The sequence below is a fragment of the Aquarana catesbeiana genome, linkage group LG06, assembly GCF_042186555.1.
Source record: "Aquarana catesbeiana isolate 2022-GZ linkage group LG06, ASM4218655v1, whole genome shotgun sequence".
Lineage (NCBI taxonomy): Eukaryota > Metazoa > Chordata > Amphibia > Anura > Ranidae > Aquarana > Aquarana catesbeiana.
Window position 1 is genome coordinate 190,784,430 of NC_133329.1, and position 21,652 is coordinate 190,806,081.

Consider the following 21,652-nt stretch of genomic DNA (forward strand, 5'->3'; position numbering starts at 1 on the left):
GCGAGCATTTTTAGAAGTGACCAGGTTCCAATCTTCCACAATGTGATCAGGGCTTCCTGGGTTTTGGTACAATATGCCATTTTTGAAGCAGTTGCATCCCTTTAGCTAGATTATCCACCACATGCTCCCTGCCCTCTCTAGTGATGATGCTCCCTGCCCTCTCTAGTCTTCCCCTGAGTCTAGGCCTATGTCATGTCCTGACTTGCATCGGAGGCATCCAGCCTAACCCTTACTTTTTCTGGTCTCCCCGAAGTAGGAGTGTGGATCGGAGACTGTATGCTCCTTTTGTGGTGCATTCCTTTTTTGGGGATTGCTTTTCCCTTGGCTGTAATGTGGAGTACTAGACATACCTCGCGCCGTCGTTCCGCCGCCATCTTGCCTAGGCCCGAGCGGGTAGTATTCGGTGAGTTTCTGCGGCTTATGGAAGTCTTTTTTCCTCCGCGTCATGATCGGTCGGGTCCCCGGGCTGTGCTGCGGGTCCTCTGGGAGTTGTGCCGATCCTGGCAGTTTAAACAGGTGATGTGTGCCGGTTTGTCCCTGAGTGCTGAGGAGCTCCTCTAGTGAGCGTCCATCTTCCTCTGCAGCAAGCTCCGCCCCCATCTTTTATATCCTAACAAACAATTGGGTATTGTGTTTTTGTGCATTAAAACATAAAAATACATTAAAGTGTGTGTTTTTTTTTTTATTGCGTTTGTAAAACTGCTGCGCCAATATCATCTGACATAAAAGTATGCAATGCCCAACATTTTATTCTTTAGGGCCTCTGCTAGAAAAAAAAAGTTTAGGGATTCTAAGTTTTCTAACAAAAAAATGTTTTTACATTTAGGAGAGTAAGGCCAGAATTGGCCCAGAATTGAAGTGGTTAAAAAAAGTTAGCATATAGAGGTACAATGTCTTGTTAAGACTCACTCCCACATTACGTTTACCAGCATATCCAGCCACACTTCCTGGTAAATGTGATGACATCACTAGGCCCTTGTCCAGGACAGACGCCATATAGTGCCAATCAAAAGATTTTTCAATGTCTAGAGCCACCAATATCCTACACCCCTGAAAAATGATGAAGAAACCGACCTGGGTGAGGATGGAGCTGGATCTTTGGACAGGTGAGTCTCTGTTAAATCGACAGCTACAGTTTTTTTTTTTTAGCTGCTGACTTAATGCTTAAAGAAATAACTGAACAACCGCTTTAAGCTATAAATGCAGAGGAGTAGCCACTAAATGGGGCAATACCCTTTGCCATGCCTTTCCAACCTTCTATACGTGCCAGTTAAACCAATCGGACATAGAGAAAATAAAGTCCTATTTTTTCAATGTACTACTGGAGAAAATGATCTTTTTGTGAGCAATCAAGCGTCATTTTTTGCTGATGTGCCTACAATTCAGAGCTAACATACTTACTTTCTCCTTCCAGGTACCTTTCATGGGCTTTAGACACAAATCAGGAAGAACGAGACAAAGGTAAAACTGTAGAGGTTGGCCGTGCCTACTTTGAGACAGAGAAGAAGCACTTCACTATTCTTGATGCCCCTGGACATAAAAGCTTTGTTCCAAATATGATTGGGGGAGCCTCACAGGCAGACTTAGCTGTTCTGGTAAGAGCTGCATCCTATTTGACTGTCCCTGTTCCTTACAGCTAGGTTTCTATTCTACTACTATATATTGTGTGCACAAAAACTATAATATACCGTATTTTTCGCTCCGTAAGACGCACCTGACCATAAGACACGCCTAGGATTTAGAGGAGGAAAACATGCAAAAATTCTGAACCAAATAGTGTACTGAAATATTTAATAAAATATAACAGAATAATATTTCTACACTGACAACCAATGTGAGGGGGCACTCTACACTGATCTCCAATGTAACTGGGACATTTACACAGACTTCAACACAACAGGAGTATTGACATCAACCACCAATGTATTGACATTTACACTGACCAGTGATGTAACAGGTGTAAGTACAGTAACCCCCCCCATCTCTCTACTAATCTCTACATTCTTATCTCCTCTCAGTACAACTCTAACTCATTATCTGCTAACCTCTGTCCCCAAACCTCTCATCTACTAACTTTTGCACTCCAACCCCTCCTTCCCATTCACCTCTGCACCTCAAACCCCCCTCTGATTACCTCTACATCCCCACAATACTCACCTGTACTGTATGCTGTTTACATCTTCTAGGTGAGCGGCATGCAGAGGAGGGGGTGTAATTTGCATATGAATCGCGGCGACCGGCCTCATTTACATAACAGTGCCCACACGATTTACACGTGAATGCCGATCCTGTTGTGTTAATGTACAATACTTTTTTGTTTTCACTCCCTCTAGTAGCTGAAGGAAGGGGAGAAACAGGATTTAGCTGGGGCAGAGAGATGCATAGGGCATCGTTCTGCTGCTGAAACTATATCCCTATCAGTGACTCTGCTGGTCAGTATTTGCTCTATAAGATGCACAGACATTTCCCCCTGTTTTTTGGCAGGAAAAAAGTGTGTGTTATGGAGCGAAAAATACGGTACATTTTAAAGACCATATAGTTACAAAGACTGGTTGAAAATAGACACATAGTTACATAGTAAGGTTGAATAAAGACACCAGTCCATCCAGTTCAACCTGAGTGAGTGAGGGTGCATGTCTACAATTATACCTATTTAAGGTACCCATATAGCGCCGTAAATTTATGCAGTGCTCCACACAATCATCGCACACTCACATCGGTCCCTACCCTCAAGGAGCCCACAATCCAAGGTCCCCAACTCACATTCAAATACTAGGGCCACTTAACCTACCAGCATGTCTTTGGAGTGTGGGAGGAAACCGGAGTACCCGGAGGAAACCCACGCAGGCACAGGGAGAACATGCAAACTCCAGGCAGGTAGTGTCGCGGTTGGGATTCGAACCAGCGACCCTTTTTACTGCTAGGCGAGAGTGCTATCCACTACACCACTAGTTCAACCAATAAAGTGAGGGGATCATACAATCCAATATCACAATCCTATACCCACAGTTGATCCAGCAGAAGGAAAAAAAAAACCCAGCAAAGCATGATCCAATTTGCTCCAGCAGGGGAAAAGATTCTTCCTGGTCCCCCCAGAGACAATCGGATATTCCCTGGATCAGCTTTACCCATAATTTTTTTTCATGTACCTTTTGGGAAAGAATACAGGCCTTTTTTAAATCAATCTACTGAGTTGGCCAGAACCAGTTCTTGAGGGAGTCTATTCCACATTTTCACACCTCACTGTGAAGAAACCTTTCCATATTTGGAGATTAAATCTCTCTTCCTCTTGATGTAAAGAGTGTCCTCTGTGATAACTTTAAAGTGAATAACTCACCACCACGTTTACTATATGGACCACTTAGGCCCCTTTCACACTGGGGCGGTGGGGGCGTCGGCGGTACAACAGCGCTATTTTTAGCGCTGCTGTACCGTCGTTCTTGCAGCGGTATTCGGCCGCTAGCGGTTCGGTTTTAACCCCCGCTGGCGGCCGAAAAAGGGTTAAATCTGCTCGTACAGCGCGGGTATAGCCGCGCTGTCCCATTTATTTCAGTGGGTAGGAGCGGTGAATACACCGCTCCTTCCCCGCTCCAAAGAAGCGGCTCGCAGGACTTTTTTTACCGTCCTGCGAGCGCACCGCTTCAGTGTGAAAGCCCTCGGGCTTTCACACTGAACAAACAGCGGAGGCTGTTTAGGGGCGGTTTTCAGGCGGTATTTTTAGCGCAATACCGCCTGAAAACCGATCCAGTGTGAAAGGGGCCTTAAGTATTTATACATATTGATCATATCCCCCCTTCTCTCCCCTTCTCAAGAGAGAATAAATTGAGTTCCTCTAATCTTTCCTCCTAGCTGAGCTTCTCCATGCTTCTTATAAGTTTGGTTGCTCTTCTCTTCACTTTCTCCAGTTCCCCAATAGCCTTTTTGTGAACTGGTGCCCAAAACTGAACTGCATATTCCAGATGGGGTCTTACTAATTTGTACAGGGGCAAAATCTCTCGAGAGTCTATACCTCTCCGAATACAAGAAAGGTCTTTGCTCGGTTTGAAAACTGCAGCTTGCCACTGCATGCCATTATTAAGCTTATGATCTACCAGATCACCCAGATCCTTCTCCACCATTAATTCCCCCAATTGTACACCCCTAGTATGTATGATGCATGCATATTCTTTGCCCCCAAGTGCATAACTTTTCATTTATCAACATTAAGGGCTCGTTCACACCTTAGGTGCACGAAAACTGATTGGAACTGAAGGGAAAACTGCACAGGTTTCACTTGCAAGAGACATCCGTTTCACATCAGTTTACATCAGTTTTCACGTACATCAGTTATTTCCCCCATTCACACCAGTGTTGATATCATGTCAGTTTTTTTTCCTGTGCAGAAAACTGCATACAGGTAGCAGATTCCTGTGCAGAAAAAAAATCTGCACACTGCATGTCTCTGAACCATGGTGTGAACAAAGCCTAAACCATAATAGCCACATAGTTGCCAAATTAAACTGTGCATTGAGGTTGTAAGTTGGAGACATCCTGTAAGGACATTATTCCACTTCATAGCTCAGTGTCATCTGCAAAAACTCAAATGGTATGTTTAATTCCAGACCCTGTATCATTTATAAATATATTAAAAAGTATACCAACATTCTTATAGTATTTGACGCTTTTTTATTTTAATTATCAAAACGAACAGAAACTATTGTAGTACAGGGCAGTGTTTTGTTTCAAAAACTTTTCTCTGTAGGGAAACTTCTATTTGCAGCACTTCCAGCTTTGTAGACCTTTGGTATTCTAAATGTCAGTGTTTAACTCCTGTATACAGTTGTGCTCAAAAGGTTACATACCCTGGCAGAATTTGATTTCTTGGCCATTTTTTAGAGAATATGAAAGATAACACAAACTTTTCTTTCACTCGTGGTTGGTGTTTGGCTGAAGCTATTTATTATGAATCAACTGTTTTTTTTATTCTTTTTAAATCATGGCAGCAGAAACTACCCAAATGATCCTGATCAAAAATTTACCCTGGTGATTTTTGGCCTGATAACATACACACAAGTTGGCACAAAGAGGCTTGAATGGCTATTAAAGGCAACCATCCTCATCTGTGATCTGTTTGCTTGTAATTAGTATGTGTGTGTATATAAAAGGCCAGTGAGTTTCTGGTCCCTGACAGACCCTTGCATCTATCATCCAGTGCTGCACTGACATTCCTGAATTCTGAGTCATATGGAAAGCAAAATAATTGTTAAAGGATCTGCAGAAAAAGGTAGTTGAACTGCATAAAACAGGAAATGGATTTAAAAAGATATCCAAGGAATTGAGAATGCCAATCAGCGTTCAAACGCTAATCAAGAAGTGGAAAATGAGGGGTTCTTTTGAAACCAAACCATAGTCAGGTAGACCAACTAAAATTTCGGCCACAACTGCCAGAAAAATAGTTTGTAATGCAAAGAAAAACCAACAAATAACTTCAGGTGAGATACAGGACTCTCTGAAAATGTGGCGTTGCTGTTTCAAGATGCACAATAAGGAGACACTTGAAGAAAGATGGGCTGCATGGCCGAGTCGCCATAGGAAAGCCATTACTACGCAAATCCGACAAAGTATCCCGCTTACAATACACCAAACGGCACAGAGACAAGACTCAAACCTTCTGGCACAAAGTCATTTGGAGTGATGAGACCAAAATTGAGTTTCTTTATCGTACATCATGGGACACAGAGCCTAAGTAATTACTTAATAGGTTATGGGCCACCTTTAGGTGTTGACACTGGTATACCCAATCAAGTAAGTTCACTCCCTATATAACCCCTTCTTCCAGGGGCACATCAGTTTTTTCGCCAGTGTCTAAGGTGTTGGTCACAAGTGAAGATGTGCTCTGAGGAGCTCCAGAAGGGATCCATGCTGGATTTAAAAAAACCCACAACCGGATCCATCCACGCAACTGTGGCTACAGGATGGTACCCGGGCCTCGCATAGAAGAACGAGGTTTTGCCTGTAACGCTTCTCTTTTGAGGGCTGGACCCTAGGAACCAGGACTCTTTTTGGCCTTGCTACATTACCTAAATTTGTCCTGAGGGGTGCTATACAAGTCCAAAGGAGTGTAACCCCTATAGGCACCCGGTCTTTGAAGGTTTACCAATGCTGCCCGCCATGATTCGTGAAGTTTGGATTGGTCTGTTCTCAACAGTATCCTGCAGCGAGCATAAGGTAAGAGAAAAGCTTAGGAACTGCAAAGTCCACCTATGCCTTTTCTTCAACATGTAACATTGTAATGCCTTAAAGTCTCCTCTAGAGGAAGCAAGGATGCACATACCCTTTTCAGCAGCTTCATGTCCAGCTATAACAGCGTGGTGTGTAGCAGGAGGGGGTTCTTTATTATTTCTCTCCCCCCAATTGGGGAAACTAAGGGGCTGGGGGTACTTGTACAGTATTACATCCTATCTGTTGACTCAGTGGAAACCCCCATCCGCCCCGCCCCCCCCCCCACCCCCCCCCCCCCCCCGAGGGGTGCGGGTGCTTTCTTAGATGAACATGTTTGTGTTTACTTGCCTTTTTAGGCTAATGCAAGGAAGCCAGCTCTTATGTATGAGAAAAAGATCCCAAACGCACTTTTTGAAAAAAGAAGTGCGGGTTGATGGAGGGGGCGTGGCTAAGGCAGTCAGCGCCATGTGCGCACTCAGCGTCCACGTGGAAGCACACGGCGCACAGGCAATCAAGCTTACACCTGAGCTTTTAAAAGGCTGACGCTCTTTTCACTAAATGTTACAGAATAGCCAAATGAAGTGTCTGCCACAGGAGCGCTGGGATTTCCAGTACAGGAAAATACATTGTTTAGCGTCAGATTAATCTTTATGCTGCCATTTGTTATTTCTTACTATTGCTTAGCAAATAGTACATTTTTGAGAGTGCCTCTGCTTTTGTGCTTAGCACTATGGCTTTCAAAGTTACCACAAAGGCACCAAAAGTTTCACCTCCAGGCGCTGGGAACTCCAGTCATGCCTCCACACTGTCACTCTCTACAGACATACCAGATATGGCAAGCCAGGGTGAGTCTTTGGAACCGATTGGTGGTGCAACTGCTCACACTTCAGCCCCTGTATACGTGACTGAAGATGCATGTTCCTCTGCCCTGCAGGGCTTAGAGGGAAGATTAGCGGCTTTAATCGCGTCCTCCATCCAAAGGGATAGGAAGCGCGCTAGATCCCCCTTCCCCATCCTCAAACCCTTTAACAAGGGAACAGTGGGCACAGGATGAGATATTACCCTCAGGCGATCACGTAGAAAAACAAGCCGATTTTTTTTCCTCTGCGGAGTAAACAGTTGATGAACCTTATGCAACCTCGCAATCCCAAAGATTGATAGTACAAACTCTTACAGAGATGGTTCGTTCCACTTTCATGCTACCCCTGACAGTCAGCTGAAAGTTCAGTCCCTTGGGTTCTTTAAAACCTTTAACAGCCTTTTCATGCATTTCTGGTCCATGCATTATTAGAAAAGCTTATTTATGCTGAATGGGATCATCCGGATAAGCATTTTCTCCCTCTAAAGCGTTTCTCAGTTCTCTATCCCTTGGAGAAATTCACAAAAGATGGAAAGTACCAGCAGTAGACACTGCGATTTCCAGCATCAAATTTAATAGACAATGCACAAATGCTTAAAGATCCAACAGATAAAAAGTTGGAATTTTGTTAAAATCCTCTTTTTCCTTGGCAGGTACCATTTCTCAGCCTACAGTCGCTGCAATAGGCATCTGTCAGTCCCTAAAGGACCAGTTCAAAGAGGCCCTTAGGGAGGTCCCTGCACAACAGGCCCGTGAGTTAGCCGAACTACCAAAGGCGCTATGTTTTGCCATAGACGCCATGAAAGACTATTCACCAAGCCTTGCGCTTGTGCTAAAACACATGCGTAGGACTCTGTGGTTAAAAAGTTGGTCAGCCGAAGCATCTTGCAAAAAAGCTTCTGACTAGTTTCTCTTTTCATGGGGAGCAACTATTTGGGGAGGATTTGGTCAAATACTTCCAAATGATTTCTAGCGGGAAAGGTATAAACGTCCTTTTATTTAAACGGACTCCTTCCCCTGTGCCAGGGGCAGCTGCCTCTAGGCAGTAGTGACTGCTTCCACCGTCACTCTAGAGGAGAAATCATTCAGCCCCTGTATACATGATTGAAAATGCGTTTTTCCTCCGCCCCGCAGGGCCTAGAAGGAAAATGAGCAACTTTAACCGCATCCGCTATCCAAAAGGAAGTGAAGCGTGTTAGATCCCCCTCCCCCACCTTAGACCTCTTATCAAGGGAACAGTGGGTAGAGGATGAGGGGTTACCCTCAGGTGATGAGGAAGAAAGGCAAACCGATTACTCCTCTGCGGAGGAGACAACCTTTTGGAGTTGAGCCTTTTTTCAGCCTCGCAATCTGAGAGATTGCTGGTACAAATCTTAGAGATGGTTCGTGCCTCTTTCAAGCTACCTCTAGTAGAGTCAGCTGATCTGTATCTTTAGGTTCCTTTAAAACCTTCACTGCCTTTTTCATGTGTTTCCTGTACATGTACAGATCCACACAGAAATTCAGCAGATCCATTCTAGATCTAAAAGTATTTAAATCAGTTCCTGAAGATCCGCTCTTTTCTATGGAGTTGATCAGGTCAGTAGTTTCTATCCTACAAGGAGGAAAACTTCTGGCGCCTATCGGCATCAGGGATGCATATCTGCATGTCCATATATTTCCCGCTCACCAAAGGTTTCTGTGTTTCGAAGTAGAACAACATTTCAGTTTGTAGCCTTGCCCTTCAGGCCAGCTACAGCACCCCGAGTTTTCACAAAAGTGCTAGCACCACCTCTAGCCAGGTTAAGGGCACAGGGCATAAGTCTTGGCATACCTAGACGATCTATTGCTGATAGACCTATCAGTGTTGAGAGTAAGTTGTATGCGTTACAACCAGTTAACTGGAAAAGTCTGGGTTGCGTTCTCAACCTAGAGAAGTCTCCATTAAAACCGCTAAAAAAGCTGGAGTCTTTGGGTCTGATCATAGATACAGCCCAGAAGGTGTTCTTGCCCAGGCAAAAAACAACTCCATAAGAGTTGGTGCGGATGGTCAGGTCAAAAGGAGATCCCTCCATTCACCTTGGTTGAGGTTGTTAGGAAAGATGGTGGCTTCATTCGAAGCAGTTCCCTATGCCCAGTTCCATTCGAGACTGTTGCAAAACAGTATTCTCTTTGCTTGGTAAAAGGTAAATCCTTCAGACCAGTTATCTGGAAAGTGGTAACGACAGAGAAGCTGGAAAGAAAACCGGTAATTCTGGCAGCACCAGCATGGCCCAGAAGGTCATGGTATGTAGAAATCGTAAAGATGGCAGTGAAGGATCCATGGTCCCTTCCGCTAAGGCCAGACCTGCTCTCACGGGCCAATAGTCCATCTTACTTTACGAACGCTAAATTTAACGGCCTGACTATTGAAACCCACATTCTGAAGAAACGTGGGTTTTCCAGGTCAGTTATCTCTACTTTGATTAATGCAAGAAAACCAGGTTCCAGAACTATATATTAGAGTCTGGAGGGCTTATGTTTCCTGGTGTGAATCCAAGGGTTGGCACCCTCGAAGATATATAATAGGCAGAATTCTTGCCTTTCTACAAATAGGCGTAGAAATGAAATTGGCCCTGAGTACTATTAAGGGCCAAGTGTCAGCCTTATCGATCTTATTTCAAAGACCGCTTGCTACGCATTCTTTAGCTGATGGACACAGCTTTAATGATTCTCGACCATAGGGATATATCCTACCTACAATTGTAGGACACTAGGCAGTAAAAACTCAGCACCGTCTATGGGCAGTCCTTGCTGGTATAAATCCCCTCTGCTATAGGCGATCCAATTATTTCTGCCCAGTGTTTTAGGAGTACAGACCTAGTTTCCTGCTGGGGCCTGTGGTTCCATGATGTGAAAAGGATGGTGGAACAAGAGTGTCCCATATAAAAGCTATAAGGAGGATCAGCCATGGGGTATCCAATTGAAATTTGGCTTTATTGAGATTACAAATGTAAAATATGCAAATAAAGTGCAGCGCTAGGTTTAAGCACAAAATGACCCTATGCATGAAAACATCTATAAAATAGGTACAACACAATATTATAAATGTGCAATATATCATAAACTTGAATAGCATAAATTCAAATAACAGCTGTGCAATGTAATTTTGCTATAAGCAACCAAATAATTGTTTTTAGTGCAGTCCTATGCGACAATGCATGGTGAAAACAGTCGTATACAAAACGCACAAGTGCAAAAACAATTTAAGAAAAATGTTCATATATTGCTGGAATCCAATATAGTGACTTCAAAGTGCAGCATATAACATAGATATGGTGCTCATCACCGTTTTTCCCGTCGCCTCATTAAGATAAAAGGCTTACCAGAAAGCCTGCGACCTCCATTACTCGGGGGTCAAACAGTGCTTTTAGTGGAATCAACAATATTCCGATGGAAGACTCTGGCGTTCCTCTCTGGAAAAATCCATAGGCATCCAGTGAAGTCCCAGTGGTGTGGAGCAACATCAGGAGATGATCTAAAAAAAGAGAGGCTCCAACAGTGTAGAAAGTCTTCCCAAAGCGTTTTATTAAAAGAAAGGAGTTGCAATGCAAAAACTCCAAAGCAAATATAAAAAAAAGCAGCAGTAATCCTTGCAAGGAAAAAAGGACATGCAAGTCCGTTTTAAAATCAGATTGCACATGCGCAGAACGTGTGCGTAGCGTTCCGACGATCGTTTGATCAGATGTGACATCAGGGGTACGCCCACATGCCTGCGCACTAAGTAACCCTCAACTGTTTATACAAATTCTTAAATTTTTTATTAGTTGACCAAAAATTAAATCGGATTTTCTCCAGTAAATAAACAAAAGTCTCTAATGGCTGGAATTTATGTCCCTTAGGTCTAGGTGATATATATATATATATATATATATATATATATATATATATATATATATATATATATATATAGTGTGTGTATATAAAATGTTTTTCCATTGCGATTCACGTTAGAAATACCGCATAATTTTACCTTTATAATTTATGGTCATTCAGATGTCCGTTTTTTTATGAATATATCTTTCTCGTTTGCAGTATGGACAGCCTGAATTTAATTCGTGTACTTGTGCTGTTGTGTAAAACTGTGGGAAAGGGGGCAGCTGGCCTTTATATATTTTGTTTAGTTATAATTTTTGGTTTAAGTTACCTTATTCCTCCACAAGATGGCATTATGCGCCATTCTCTTACCTTTTGGTAATTTGAGCGTACGCTTTCACACACTACATGGTTTCCCCGACTTACGAATGTAATAAGGACTGTAGGTTTGTTCGTAAGTGAAATCTGTAAGTCGGAACACTGCTTGTAAGTGTAACTTCCGCCTGTGCAGGGATGTGAGATGTTCCGGCTTCCGCCTGTGCAGGAATGTGGCATGTTCCGGGCGCTTCTGGGTAGGGATGCACCGAAATTTCGGCTGCTGAAACATATCGGCCGAAAATGGCCTTTTCGGCAAAATGCCGAAAGAGAATTCTTGCCGAAAATCAGTAGCGGTGGGCGGCATGCACGTTCCTCGCAGTTAAGACTCCGCACTCGTAAGCACGTTCCCTGCGGATGCTCCTCGTGCTTGAGAGGCACTGCTGCGACCCGTGAGGCACTGCTGGGACCCGAGAGGCGGCTTCATAGAGGGCACATAGCATACTCAAGTACAAGAGTGGGCACTTTTCCTCCTGCATGGCTACCATTACTACTATTCGCCGGTGAGCATTTTGCCTTATTTAAACTGACAAACAATCCAACTAGTAGTAGTATTTTATTTTAATACTGAAACTGAAATGATCTTTCTGTCTATAGCAGTCAAACAACATGTATTACTTACTACTTGGCCTTTGTTAAACAACAAGCCAGCACTCTTGCCATGCAAAACTAGTATATAAAATTTCTGTCTGTCTGCACTGCAGTAGATCTGACTTGTAGCAAAAAGATTTTATATAATTGAACTGATTAAATATGATTTGATTTGAAATGGAATGGATTGCAATGGCATGCTATTTATTTTTTGAGCTATTCTGTAGCTATAAAATGTATGCGCTTGTTGTCATTGAGTATAGTTATACTACACATGACAGCAAGCACATTAATTTTCTCCAAGCGTCTTCCAGGACAGCCCGTGAGACCTAGGGCTCTTCCTACCAGGACAGGAAACACGTTACCCCCACCAGATAAAAGGGCGTTCCTCCCAGGTCCATGTCAGCTATTAGTGTTTCCTCCGGACGGGGGGTAACATGTTCCTGGAACCTGGTCCCTAGGTCTCATGAGCAGGGGCTCTGTAGGGCTATTTGGGGCATGTCACTAACCTCTCCTCTGCCAGAAGCAGCACTCCGCTGGAGAGGTTGGCTGTGCTGCGGTCTCCTATGTCTCAGTGCCTGGAGAGGTCCAGGACCGGACCAGTGTCAGCTCCCAAAGCGCTTTTCTCATGGAAAGCAGCGGTATCCTTTCCTCACAGGCAGCGTGGCTAGTTGTGTGAGGAGAAGCAGGAAGCTGCAGTGCAAGAGAAGGGGGCAGAGCTTCTGTGCTCCAAGCTGGCCCGCAGGAAGTGCTGAGCGCAGGTCACTTCTGGGGCATATGACGTCATCGCCGGGCGCCAGAGACACCGGTTCCAGTCTCCTTAAACGGCACGAAAAGGAGACACTGGCTGCTGTTGTCTTCTGGTTAAAGCAGCCAGGCTGTGGAAAGCCAGAAAGGGATAAGATGGATGCAGTTCCTACACAGGCAGTCGATGCGCCCAGCACCTTACAGGTGAGCCTGAAGTGTTATGTCACTCTCTTGCTTTCCCTGTGAGTGTTCCCTCCCCCTCCCCTCTCTGTAGTAGTGGGTTATGGGGACACATTTCCTCCCTCCTGCACATGGTGGTTCGGAGTGGCAGGGTGGCTGTGAGTCTTATTATGGGTCACTTATTTTTTTGTCTTACAGACCAAGACCCAGGACAAGATTCAGGCGCAGCCACCTAAAAAGAAATGTGCGGCGTGCGCAAACAAATTGAGCTCCTCATGGAGCAAGGCCGTTTGTTGCAGCTGTATAGATGGCCTAGTAAAGGATGACCCAGTTGCCTCTTGTCAGAAAATGCTAACCTCTTAGGGACAAGCTTGCGTCCACCTTTAGTTCCTTTAGAACGCTTATTGACAAGCTCCAGACCCCAGCTCAGGGTCTGTCCACACAGAGAACTTCGGTCAGCACTCCGCAGCTGACAGAGAGTGAAGACTCTGAGGCTGAGGTCAGATCTACCCGTTCTTCTCCAGAAGAATCAGGGTCAGGTTTAGAGCCCAGGGATAGAGAATCCACTCGGGGCTCGAGATTTAAGTTATCTGTAGAGGATGTGGATGACTTGTTAAAGGCTTTTTATACCACCCTTGAATTGAAAGAGGAGGAGGTTCAGTTATCCAAGCACAATCTTATGTATAAAGGATTGCATAAGAAAAAGCCTAGAGTTTTTCCAGTCCATAGTTCATTGATTGATACTATTAAACTGGAATGGGATAACCTGGAGAGAAAACCGTTCTTCTCTAGTAACCTAAAAAGAAGGTTTACCTTTGATGAGGACACTGCGCAGCCGTGGAATAAGAAACCGAAGCTGGACGCACCTCTTTCAAAGCTTTCAAAAAACTCGGACCTAGCGTTCAATGATATGGGCACACTTAAGGATCCGATGGACAGGAGAGGGGATATCCTTCTCCACAGAGCCTGGGACTCAGCAGTTGGGAACCTGAAACCAGCTCTGGCCTCCACTTGTGTGGCCAGAAATCTGGAGGTTTGGTTGACTCAGATTCAGTCACATCTGTCAGCTGGTACCTCGAGAGAGCAGATTCTGAAGTCTTTTCCTCTCCTCTTTCAGGCTGTAGGTTTTTTGGCGGATTCTTCCGCAGAGTCGGTAAGAATGTCAGCCAGGACTTCGGCTTTAGTGAACTCGGACAGGAGAAGCCTCTGGCTTAAAACCTGGTCAGGGGACGCAGCCTCTAAGTTACGCCTTTGTTGGCTTCCCTTAACAGGCAATCATTTATTTGGCCCAGGACTGCAGGAGGCACTGGAACGCACGGCTGATAAGAAAAAGGCGTTTCCAGAGAAAAAGAGAATCCCGACAGCCAGAAAATTTTTTCGTGGCCAAGGCAGGCAACAGTACCCGACATTTTCAATTTCAAGCCCTCCCCTTCGGTCTTTCCTCAGCCCCACACATCTTTATGAAAGTGTTGGGGGAAGCGCTGGCTCCACTGAGGTTAAAGGCGATAACTGTTATTCCTTACTTGGACGACCTCCTGATAGTGGCAAAGTCATACCAGAGGCTGTTGGAGGATCTCCAGGCTGTACAGGACTTCTTACAGTCCCTAGGCTGGTTGATGAACAAGAAAAATCGTCCTTGATCCCGGCCCAGAAAGTAACTTATCTGGGTTACGATTTTTGCTCAGTGAACCAAAGAGTTTTTCTTCCTCAGGAGAAGATTACCAAAATGTTCCAGACTATGTCAGCATTGCAGACCAACCAGTCGGTCTCTCCGAGACAGGTGTCGAGGGCAGTGGGTCTTATGACCTCATGTTTTCCCGCGGTAACATGGGCGAGACTCCGTCAGCATCCATTACAAATGTTTCTAGTAAGAAACGGGGATGTAAGGTCCCTGGAGTCAAGGATCAGGCTTCCTGCCAGGATAAAAAGAAGCCTGTGGTGGTGGAGAACTGGCCAGCACCTAACAGGAGGTCTCTCAGGGTCCTTTCCCATATCCTGAAGAATTACTACTGATGCGAGTTCCAGGGGATGGGGGGCCCACCTCAGCAATGCAGCAGCACAAGTAGAGTGGTCCTCGAAGGAGGCAAGGGCCTCATCCAATCAAAGAGAGCTGCTAGCAGTCCAGAGAGCCCTGCAGTCTTTTCAGATGGAGATCAAGGGTCACAACCTCCAAATTCTGTCAGACAATATCGTGACAGTCACGTACATCAACAAGCAGGGAGGCACGAGAAGCCGCATGCTTCAGTCTGTTGCCCAGGAGATCCTTTCATGGGCAGAAGGGAATCCTAGCTTCAATTTCAGCTGTGCACCTGAAGGGGACAAACAATTGCCTGGCAGATTATCTCAGCCGTTACCAGGTACACCGAGACAACTGGTCTCTTCATCCCGAAGTCTTTGCAGACCTCACCAGGAGATGGGGTTATCCTGTAGAGGATTAGTTCACAAACCGGAACAGCCGCAAGACGGAAATGTTTTTCCATGAACCCAGCAGACCAAGCCTTGGGGATCGATGCTCTGGCAAACCCGTGGCCTCCAGGCCTATGTTATGCCTTCCCGCCAATCATACTGATTCCAGAAGTCCTCCGGAAGCTTCTGCTAGAGGAGACGGATCTCATTCTAATTGTCCCATTTTGGCCCAAGAGGCAATGGTTTTCCCTGCTACAGTCTCTGGTTTCAGAGCCTCTGCGGAGTCTTCCGAAAAGAGAAGATTTATTATTGCAGGGTCCAGTATTACACCCTCAGGTGGTTTCCTTAAACTTGACGGCTTGGTACCTGAAGAAAAGCTACTGAGCACCCAGGGGTTCTCTGACAAGGTAGTCAAGACTCTTGTAAATTGTAGGAAGCCAGTCACTAGAGCCATATAGTCCAAAGTTTGGAAAAGGTTTAACTCATTGTTATCTGAAAATCAAAGATTAACTCATGATATTCCGTCTATTTTGGAATTTTTCCAAGAGGGTGTGGACAAAGGTCTTTCAGTTAGTACCTTAAAGGTACAAGCGGCAGCTATTAGTGTGTTCCTCCAGTTTTCTCTCCTGGAAAATCCCACTATAGCCAGATTTTTCAAATCTATCTCTAGGGCCGGACCAGTAGTGGTGAGAAGTTGTCCAACTTGGGACCTGTCCCTAGTACTTCAATCTCTGGTTGAATTTCCTTTTGAGCCTCTTGAAAGTATTTCAGTTAAGTTACTTACATTAAAAACTGTATTTCTTATAACTGTTACCTCAGCTCCTAGGTAAGTGAGTTGCAGGCCCTATCAGTAAGGGAGCCCTTCCTCACGATTTTTGGGGATCAAGTTGTTTTACGAACCGATCCAGGTTTTTTGCCCAAGGTGGCCAGTACATTCCACCGATCTCAGGACATTGTACTGCCAACCTTTTTGTAGTTCGCCACAGGGCGACCTAGAAAGAAAATTTTGTTTTTTTAGATATAAGAAGGATTCTCTTAGTCTATCTTGAGGTCGCCAAGACCTTTAGGAAAACTGATGCCTTATTTGTCCTCTTTTCTGGAGTTCACAAGGGGAATAGTGCATCTAAAGCCACATTGGCTAGATGGATAAAGCAAGCCATTTCTGAAGCTTACAAAATTAGGGAGGTTCCTACACCTTTTGTTACTGCGCACTCAACTAGAGCCTTGTTTACGTCTTGGGCTGAGAGGGCTGGTGCCTCACCGGAACAAATTTGCAGGGCTGCCACATGGTCCAGTTACTCGACCTTCATTAAACATTATCGCCTGGAACTCCTATCAGCTCAGGAGCAGGCGTTTGGTCTTATGGTCCTTCAGGCAGTTGTCCTTCCCTAGACTGGTAAGTTCTGGCTCATCGTCTCATGGGCTGTCCTGGAAGATGCTTGGAGAAAAGCTGAGTTAGACTTACCGGTAACTCCTTTTCTGAAAGTCTTCCAGGACAGCCGGATTCCCACCCGGTTTTGTCTGAAGTTATGTGTATTATTTATATGTTTTGCAGAGTGCTACGGTTCTTGAGAAGACTGACATGGGCCTGGAGGATCGCACTTTTATCTGGTGGGGGTAACGTGTTTCCTGTCCTGGTAGGAGGAGCCCTAAGTCTCATGGGCTGTCCTGGAAGACTCTCAGAAAAGGAGTTACCGGTAAGTCTAACTCAGCTTTTTTTAAACATGACAGTATGCAATAAATATAATATAGTTATTTAGTATAACTTTTATAATACTAGTATACTACGCTGACAGTGTCAAATTCAATGACAACAAGCACAAGTTTATAGTATACTACAGAATAGCTCAAAAAAATAAAATAGCATGCAATTGCAAACTGCAAGCAATCCATTCCATTTCAAATCAAATTTAATCAGTTCAATTATCTTTTTGGTACAAGGCAGATGTACTGCAGTGCAGACATAACTACCTTGCATGGCAAGAGCTGCACCGTAAAAAAAAAAAAATTGGTTAGTTTTTTATTTTTTTAAAGCTGCCCTCTGGGGTTTAGCCTTTAAATTGATTTCGTCCTCCTCCACCCCCCCCCCCACCTCAGATTTCACTCCCACTATAAAAAAATCATTCTATGCTATTATTCTGCAATACCAGCAAAGGTGGACCATGTCTGCAGTGTGGAAGTATTTTAAAGTTTCAGATAAAGACCCCACATTTGCAATCTGTAGTCTTTGCTCAGCAGAAATTTCAAGAGGTGGTACAGTGCCAAGGCATTTTTCAACAGGTTTGATATACTACCTGAAAACAGGTCATCCAGTTCAGCATTCATATTATAAGAAAACAGCGCCACTTTCAAAAAGTGCCTCAGGCTTAACACCATCTGTGGCCACAGTCTTTGAAAGGGTTAAAAAAATTTACAAGTGACCCAAAGCCCGTGCCATTACAGATAAAATTATGGAATTTATTGCATTAGAAGACCAGCCATTCTCTGTTGTGGAGGACGTTGGATTCCGTAGGCTCATGCAACATATTGAGCCGCGTTAATACCAAGCAGACGCTACTTTGCAGATACCTGTCTACCTGAATTGTTTTGCAGTGTTAGAAAACATGTTCATGAGCTCATGATTACCAACATCATAGCAATCCGTTTTACTACTGACATTTGGAGTTCAGATGTCAGTCCAACAAGCATGCTTAGCCTGACAGCGCAGTGGATAGATGACAAATTTCAATTGCAAAACATCCTACTTAACACATGTGAGTTTGTTGGATCACATACAAGTGAAGAGGAACACACTCCCTCCATATCTGATATGTTGCAAGAAATTTTACACGAATGCACCCCAATCCATAGTGGTCCCACAACAAGTGCAGCTACCCAACCTCTGGACATTTATTTAGCTGAACAGCCTATTGCCAGAAGCGGCAATCCCCTTGAGTACTGGCGCATCAACAAAGAACGTTTTCCCTTGCTTGCACAGATTGCACGTATTGCAGATATTTATCTGCCCCAAGCACCAGTGCAGAGAGTGAGAGACTATTCAGTCTAGCATCTCATATTCTTGATGAGAAGAGAAACCGTCTCTCCTGTGAGAAAGCTGAACAGCTTTTGTTCTTAAAGCGAAATCTGCCACTTTTACTGAAATAGATTTAAAAATCCATAGCATAGACCAATTAATTTACCATGAACATAGTAAATGAATTGGTATTGGACTGTGCTATTGGACAATTGAAACACACAACATAGTATGACTGACTACCTAGTATGTTCCAATTGTCTAGTTGTGCCATTTGTTTGTTCATTGTAGTTCTTCTACAGTTTTTTGCACTTCAGTTTGTGAGAACTCCAGCTTTTGAACTACTGTACCATAGTTTGTTGCTGTTGGGCTAAACTATGTCTCTCCCTAAGCTGTCAACCCGCTGCATATGCAAATGCAAAACTATGTTCCGTATCCGTGTCTTCCTACTACAGTACTATACCGCACTGTGTTCCGGGTATGGGCGGTTACTTCCATAAACACAGACTAGTCTACATTGCTTGCTGTGATTGGCTGAGCACCGCTGCTGTAGACTAGTCTGTGTTCCACTTCCAGGATGTCTCCGCCCATACCCAGGGCCGGAACACGGTGCGGTCTACTGTATGACTAGTATGTATCTAACCCGCAGTTACATACATTTTTTTTTACACTTTTTATGGCACATCCAGCAGCTGACACCTTGGGGAAAAAAAACTACTAGTTCTCATTTAAGTTGAAAGAAAATAATAACAAAAATGTTATAGCATAGCAGATAGCACTACTATGTTATATTTACAGAAACTGTGAAACAGAATAACGGCCTTCTGCCATATTTCTGTTATGGTTAGTTGAGAGAATTGTTCTTTAAAGTACTACCTACTTATACATAGTTTGTTCTGTTGTTGGGCCAAACTATGTCATTGTCTCCCTAAGCTGTCAGCCCAAAACTGTATGTTCTGTATCTGTCTACATACTACAGTACCGCACTGTGTTCCGGGGTATGGGCGGTGACTTCCATAAACACAGACTAGTCTACATTGCTTGCTGTGATTGGCTGAGCACCGCTGCTGTAGACTAGTCTGTGTTCCAGGATGTCTCCGCCCATACTCGGGGACGGAACACAGTGTGGTCTACTGTATGACTATGTATGTGACCCGCAGCTACATACATACACTTATCGCACATCCAGCCGCTGACACCTTAGGGAGGGAGAACTGAATTACTAGTTCTGATGTAAGTTGGAAATTAATAAAATATTAAAAAGTCAGTCTTTGGCATTTTTATATTATTATTATATTAATATTATATATATTTTTTTTATGCCTGTTTTATTTGGTGTGATGGTGCAATGTGCACTGACTGCAGTCTTATTTTATTTTATTTTTATCTTCTGTGTCCACTGTCCAATTTTATGTGGGTTACTTTTTATTAAAGTACTGTTTGACATTGCTGGATTGTAGTATTCTTTTCTTCATAAAATTAATGCTTAAGTTGAATATAAATGTAATGAATACGAATGTAACACAATTTTGTATATCCAATAATTTTTTGGGGTAATATATAGAAAAAAAAGCCTATTTCGGTTTCGCTGTTTCGGTATGGGTTTCAGTTTTCGGGATCAAGGAAGATTTATTTTCGGTATCGGTTTCTGCACCAAAAAAAAACATTCGATGCATCCCTACTTCTGGGGCTCTTCTGGCCATGCAGTACATGAAGTACTGCAGTGTGGAATGTGGCAAGATAGCTGCTCGGAGGTATCCAGGACCATAGAGGGAGCACAAGCAGCCGGCATTGAGGCCTGTTCGTATGTAGGAGTCGTTCGTATGTCGAGCATTCGTAAATCAGCAGCCCCCTGTAGTAACTATACCTTCTAACAAATATTTCTCACCTGGGGTGTTTAATTCACCCGATGAGCTTTCATGTATCATTTCGTGTGACCTATGGCAGTGCTTCCCCATTTTGCCAGTGAGGTGCTTAATGCGCAGGCGCACACCTGATGTCACATCTGACGAAACGATCGTCGGGACACTACGCACACATGTTCTGCGCATGCACGATCTGATTTTAAACAGACTTGCATATCCTTTTTACCTTGCAAGGATTACTGCTGCATTTGTTTATATTTGCTTTGGAGTTTTTGTATTGCATCCTTTTCTTTTAATGAAACTCTTTGGGAAGACTTTCTACACTATTGGAGCCTTTCTTCTTTTTTATATTATCTCCTGCTGTCCACACCACTGGCACTCCACTGGATATCTATTTGTTTTTCTGGAGAGGAACGCCAGAGTCTTCGATCGGTGAATCTTTGATTCCACTAAAAGCGCTGTTTGACCCCCCCGAGTAAGGGAGGTTGCAGGCTTTCTGGTAAGCCTTTTATCTTAATGAGGTGACGGGAAACATGGTGATGAGCACCTGATCTATGTTATATGCTGCACTTTGAAGTCACTATATTGGATTCCAGTACTATATGAACATTTTTCTTATTTACATTGTTTTTGCACTTTTGTGTGTTTTGAATGCGACTTTGGTTTCACCATGCATTTTCGCATAGGACTGCACTAAAAATAATAATTTGGTTGCTTATAGCACAATTTATTACATTGCACTGCACAGATGCACTGTACCTATTTTATATGTTTTCATGCACAGTGTAATTTTGTGCTTAAACCTAGCGCTGCACTTTATTATTTGCATCTCTATTTTGTGCCCAATATCTGGCTGATGGTGTTCAGCTGCAGGTCACTAATTGGTAATTTTTATATCACTTAAATCACATAATCACTAAGCGCAGATATCAATTTAAAAAAAAAAAGTAAAATATGGCCACTACAAATGTTTGGTAAACATAGTAATGGGACCATCCCCCCCCCCCCATACACTCAGTAATAGAAACACATACCGGAAGAATTGACAACGTTGTCACAGTATATGGCGCCAACCTCAGGGCCCCCATCATACACACATATGCAAGGACCAGCTATGAAAGGAATGATGCTGCTAACAAGAGGGGGCTGATGCTAGCTCATGATCCTGAATAGTCAGTGATCACTAACTACACAGGCTGCATGTCCATATACCAGAATTGTGCGATTGCTGTGTAGAGGGATTGCAGGTAAATCAAACATGCAGAGCTATGCAGGAAGTCCGTAGCCTATATTGCAAGATGGGTCTGCCAGCAAATACTGGATTCAAAAGACTGCCAGTTTTGCCATTGATGTATGAATGAGCATAAGACAATTCAAACCAGACAAAATGGTAGACTGGCTGTATGGCATACTATGAGAGAAAAAAAGCAGCGCCGCTCTAAGGGTAGTAAGTCAAATTAAAACAAGGCTTTAATATGTTTTAAAATTTTACACTCACATTTGAGTTGTTAACCACTTGCCGCCCGCCATATAGCAAAATGACGGCTGCAAAGTGGTTTCAATAACTTGACTGGGTGTCTT

General features: G+C 43.8%; 1 protein-coding gene across 4 annotated transcripts in view; it reads left to right on the forward strand.

Moving 5' to 3' along the window:
- Nucleotides 1-21,652, forward strand: part of GSPT1 (G1 to S phase transition 1) — a 455,031-nt gene that overhangs the window by 274,649 nt on the left and 158,730 nt on the right. For all 4 annotated transcript variants that reach the window (XM_073591175.1, XM_073591172.1, XM_073591173.1 and 1 more), the window contains one exon: nt 1,415-1,595. In XM_073591175.1, the coding sequence (XP_073447276.1) occupies nt 1,415-1,595 (181 nt within the window). The remainder of the gene's footprint in view (nt 1-1,414; nt 1,596-21,652) is intronic.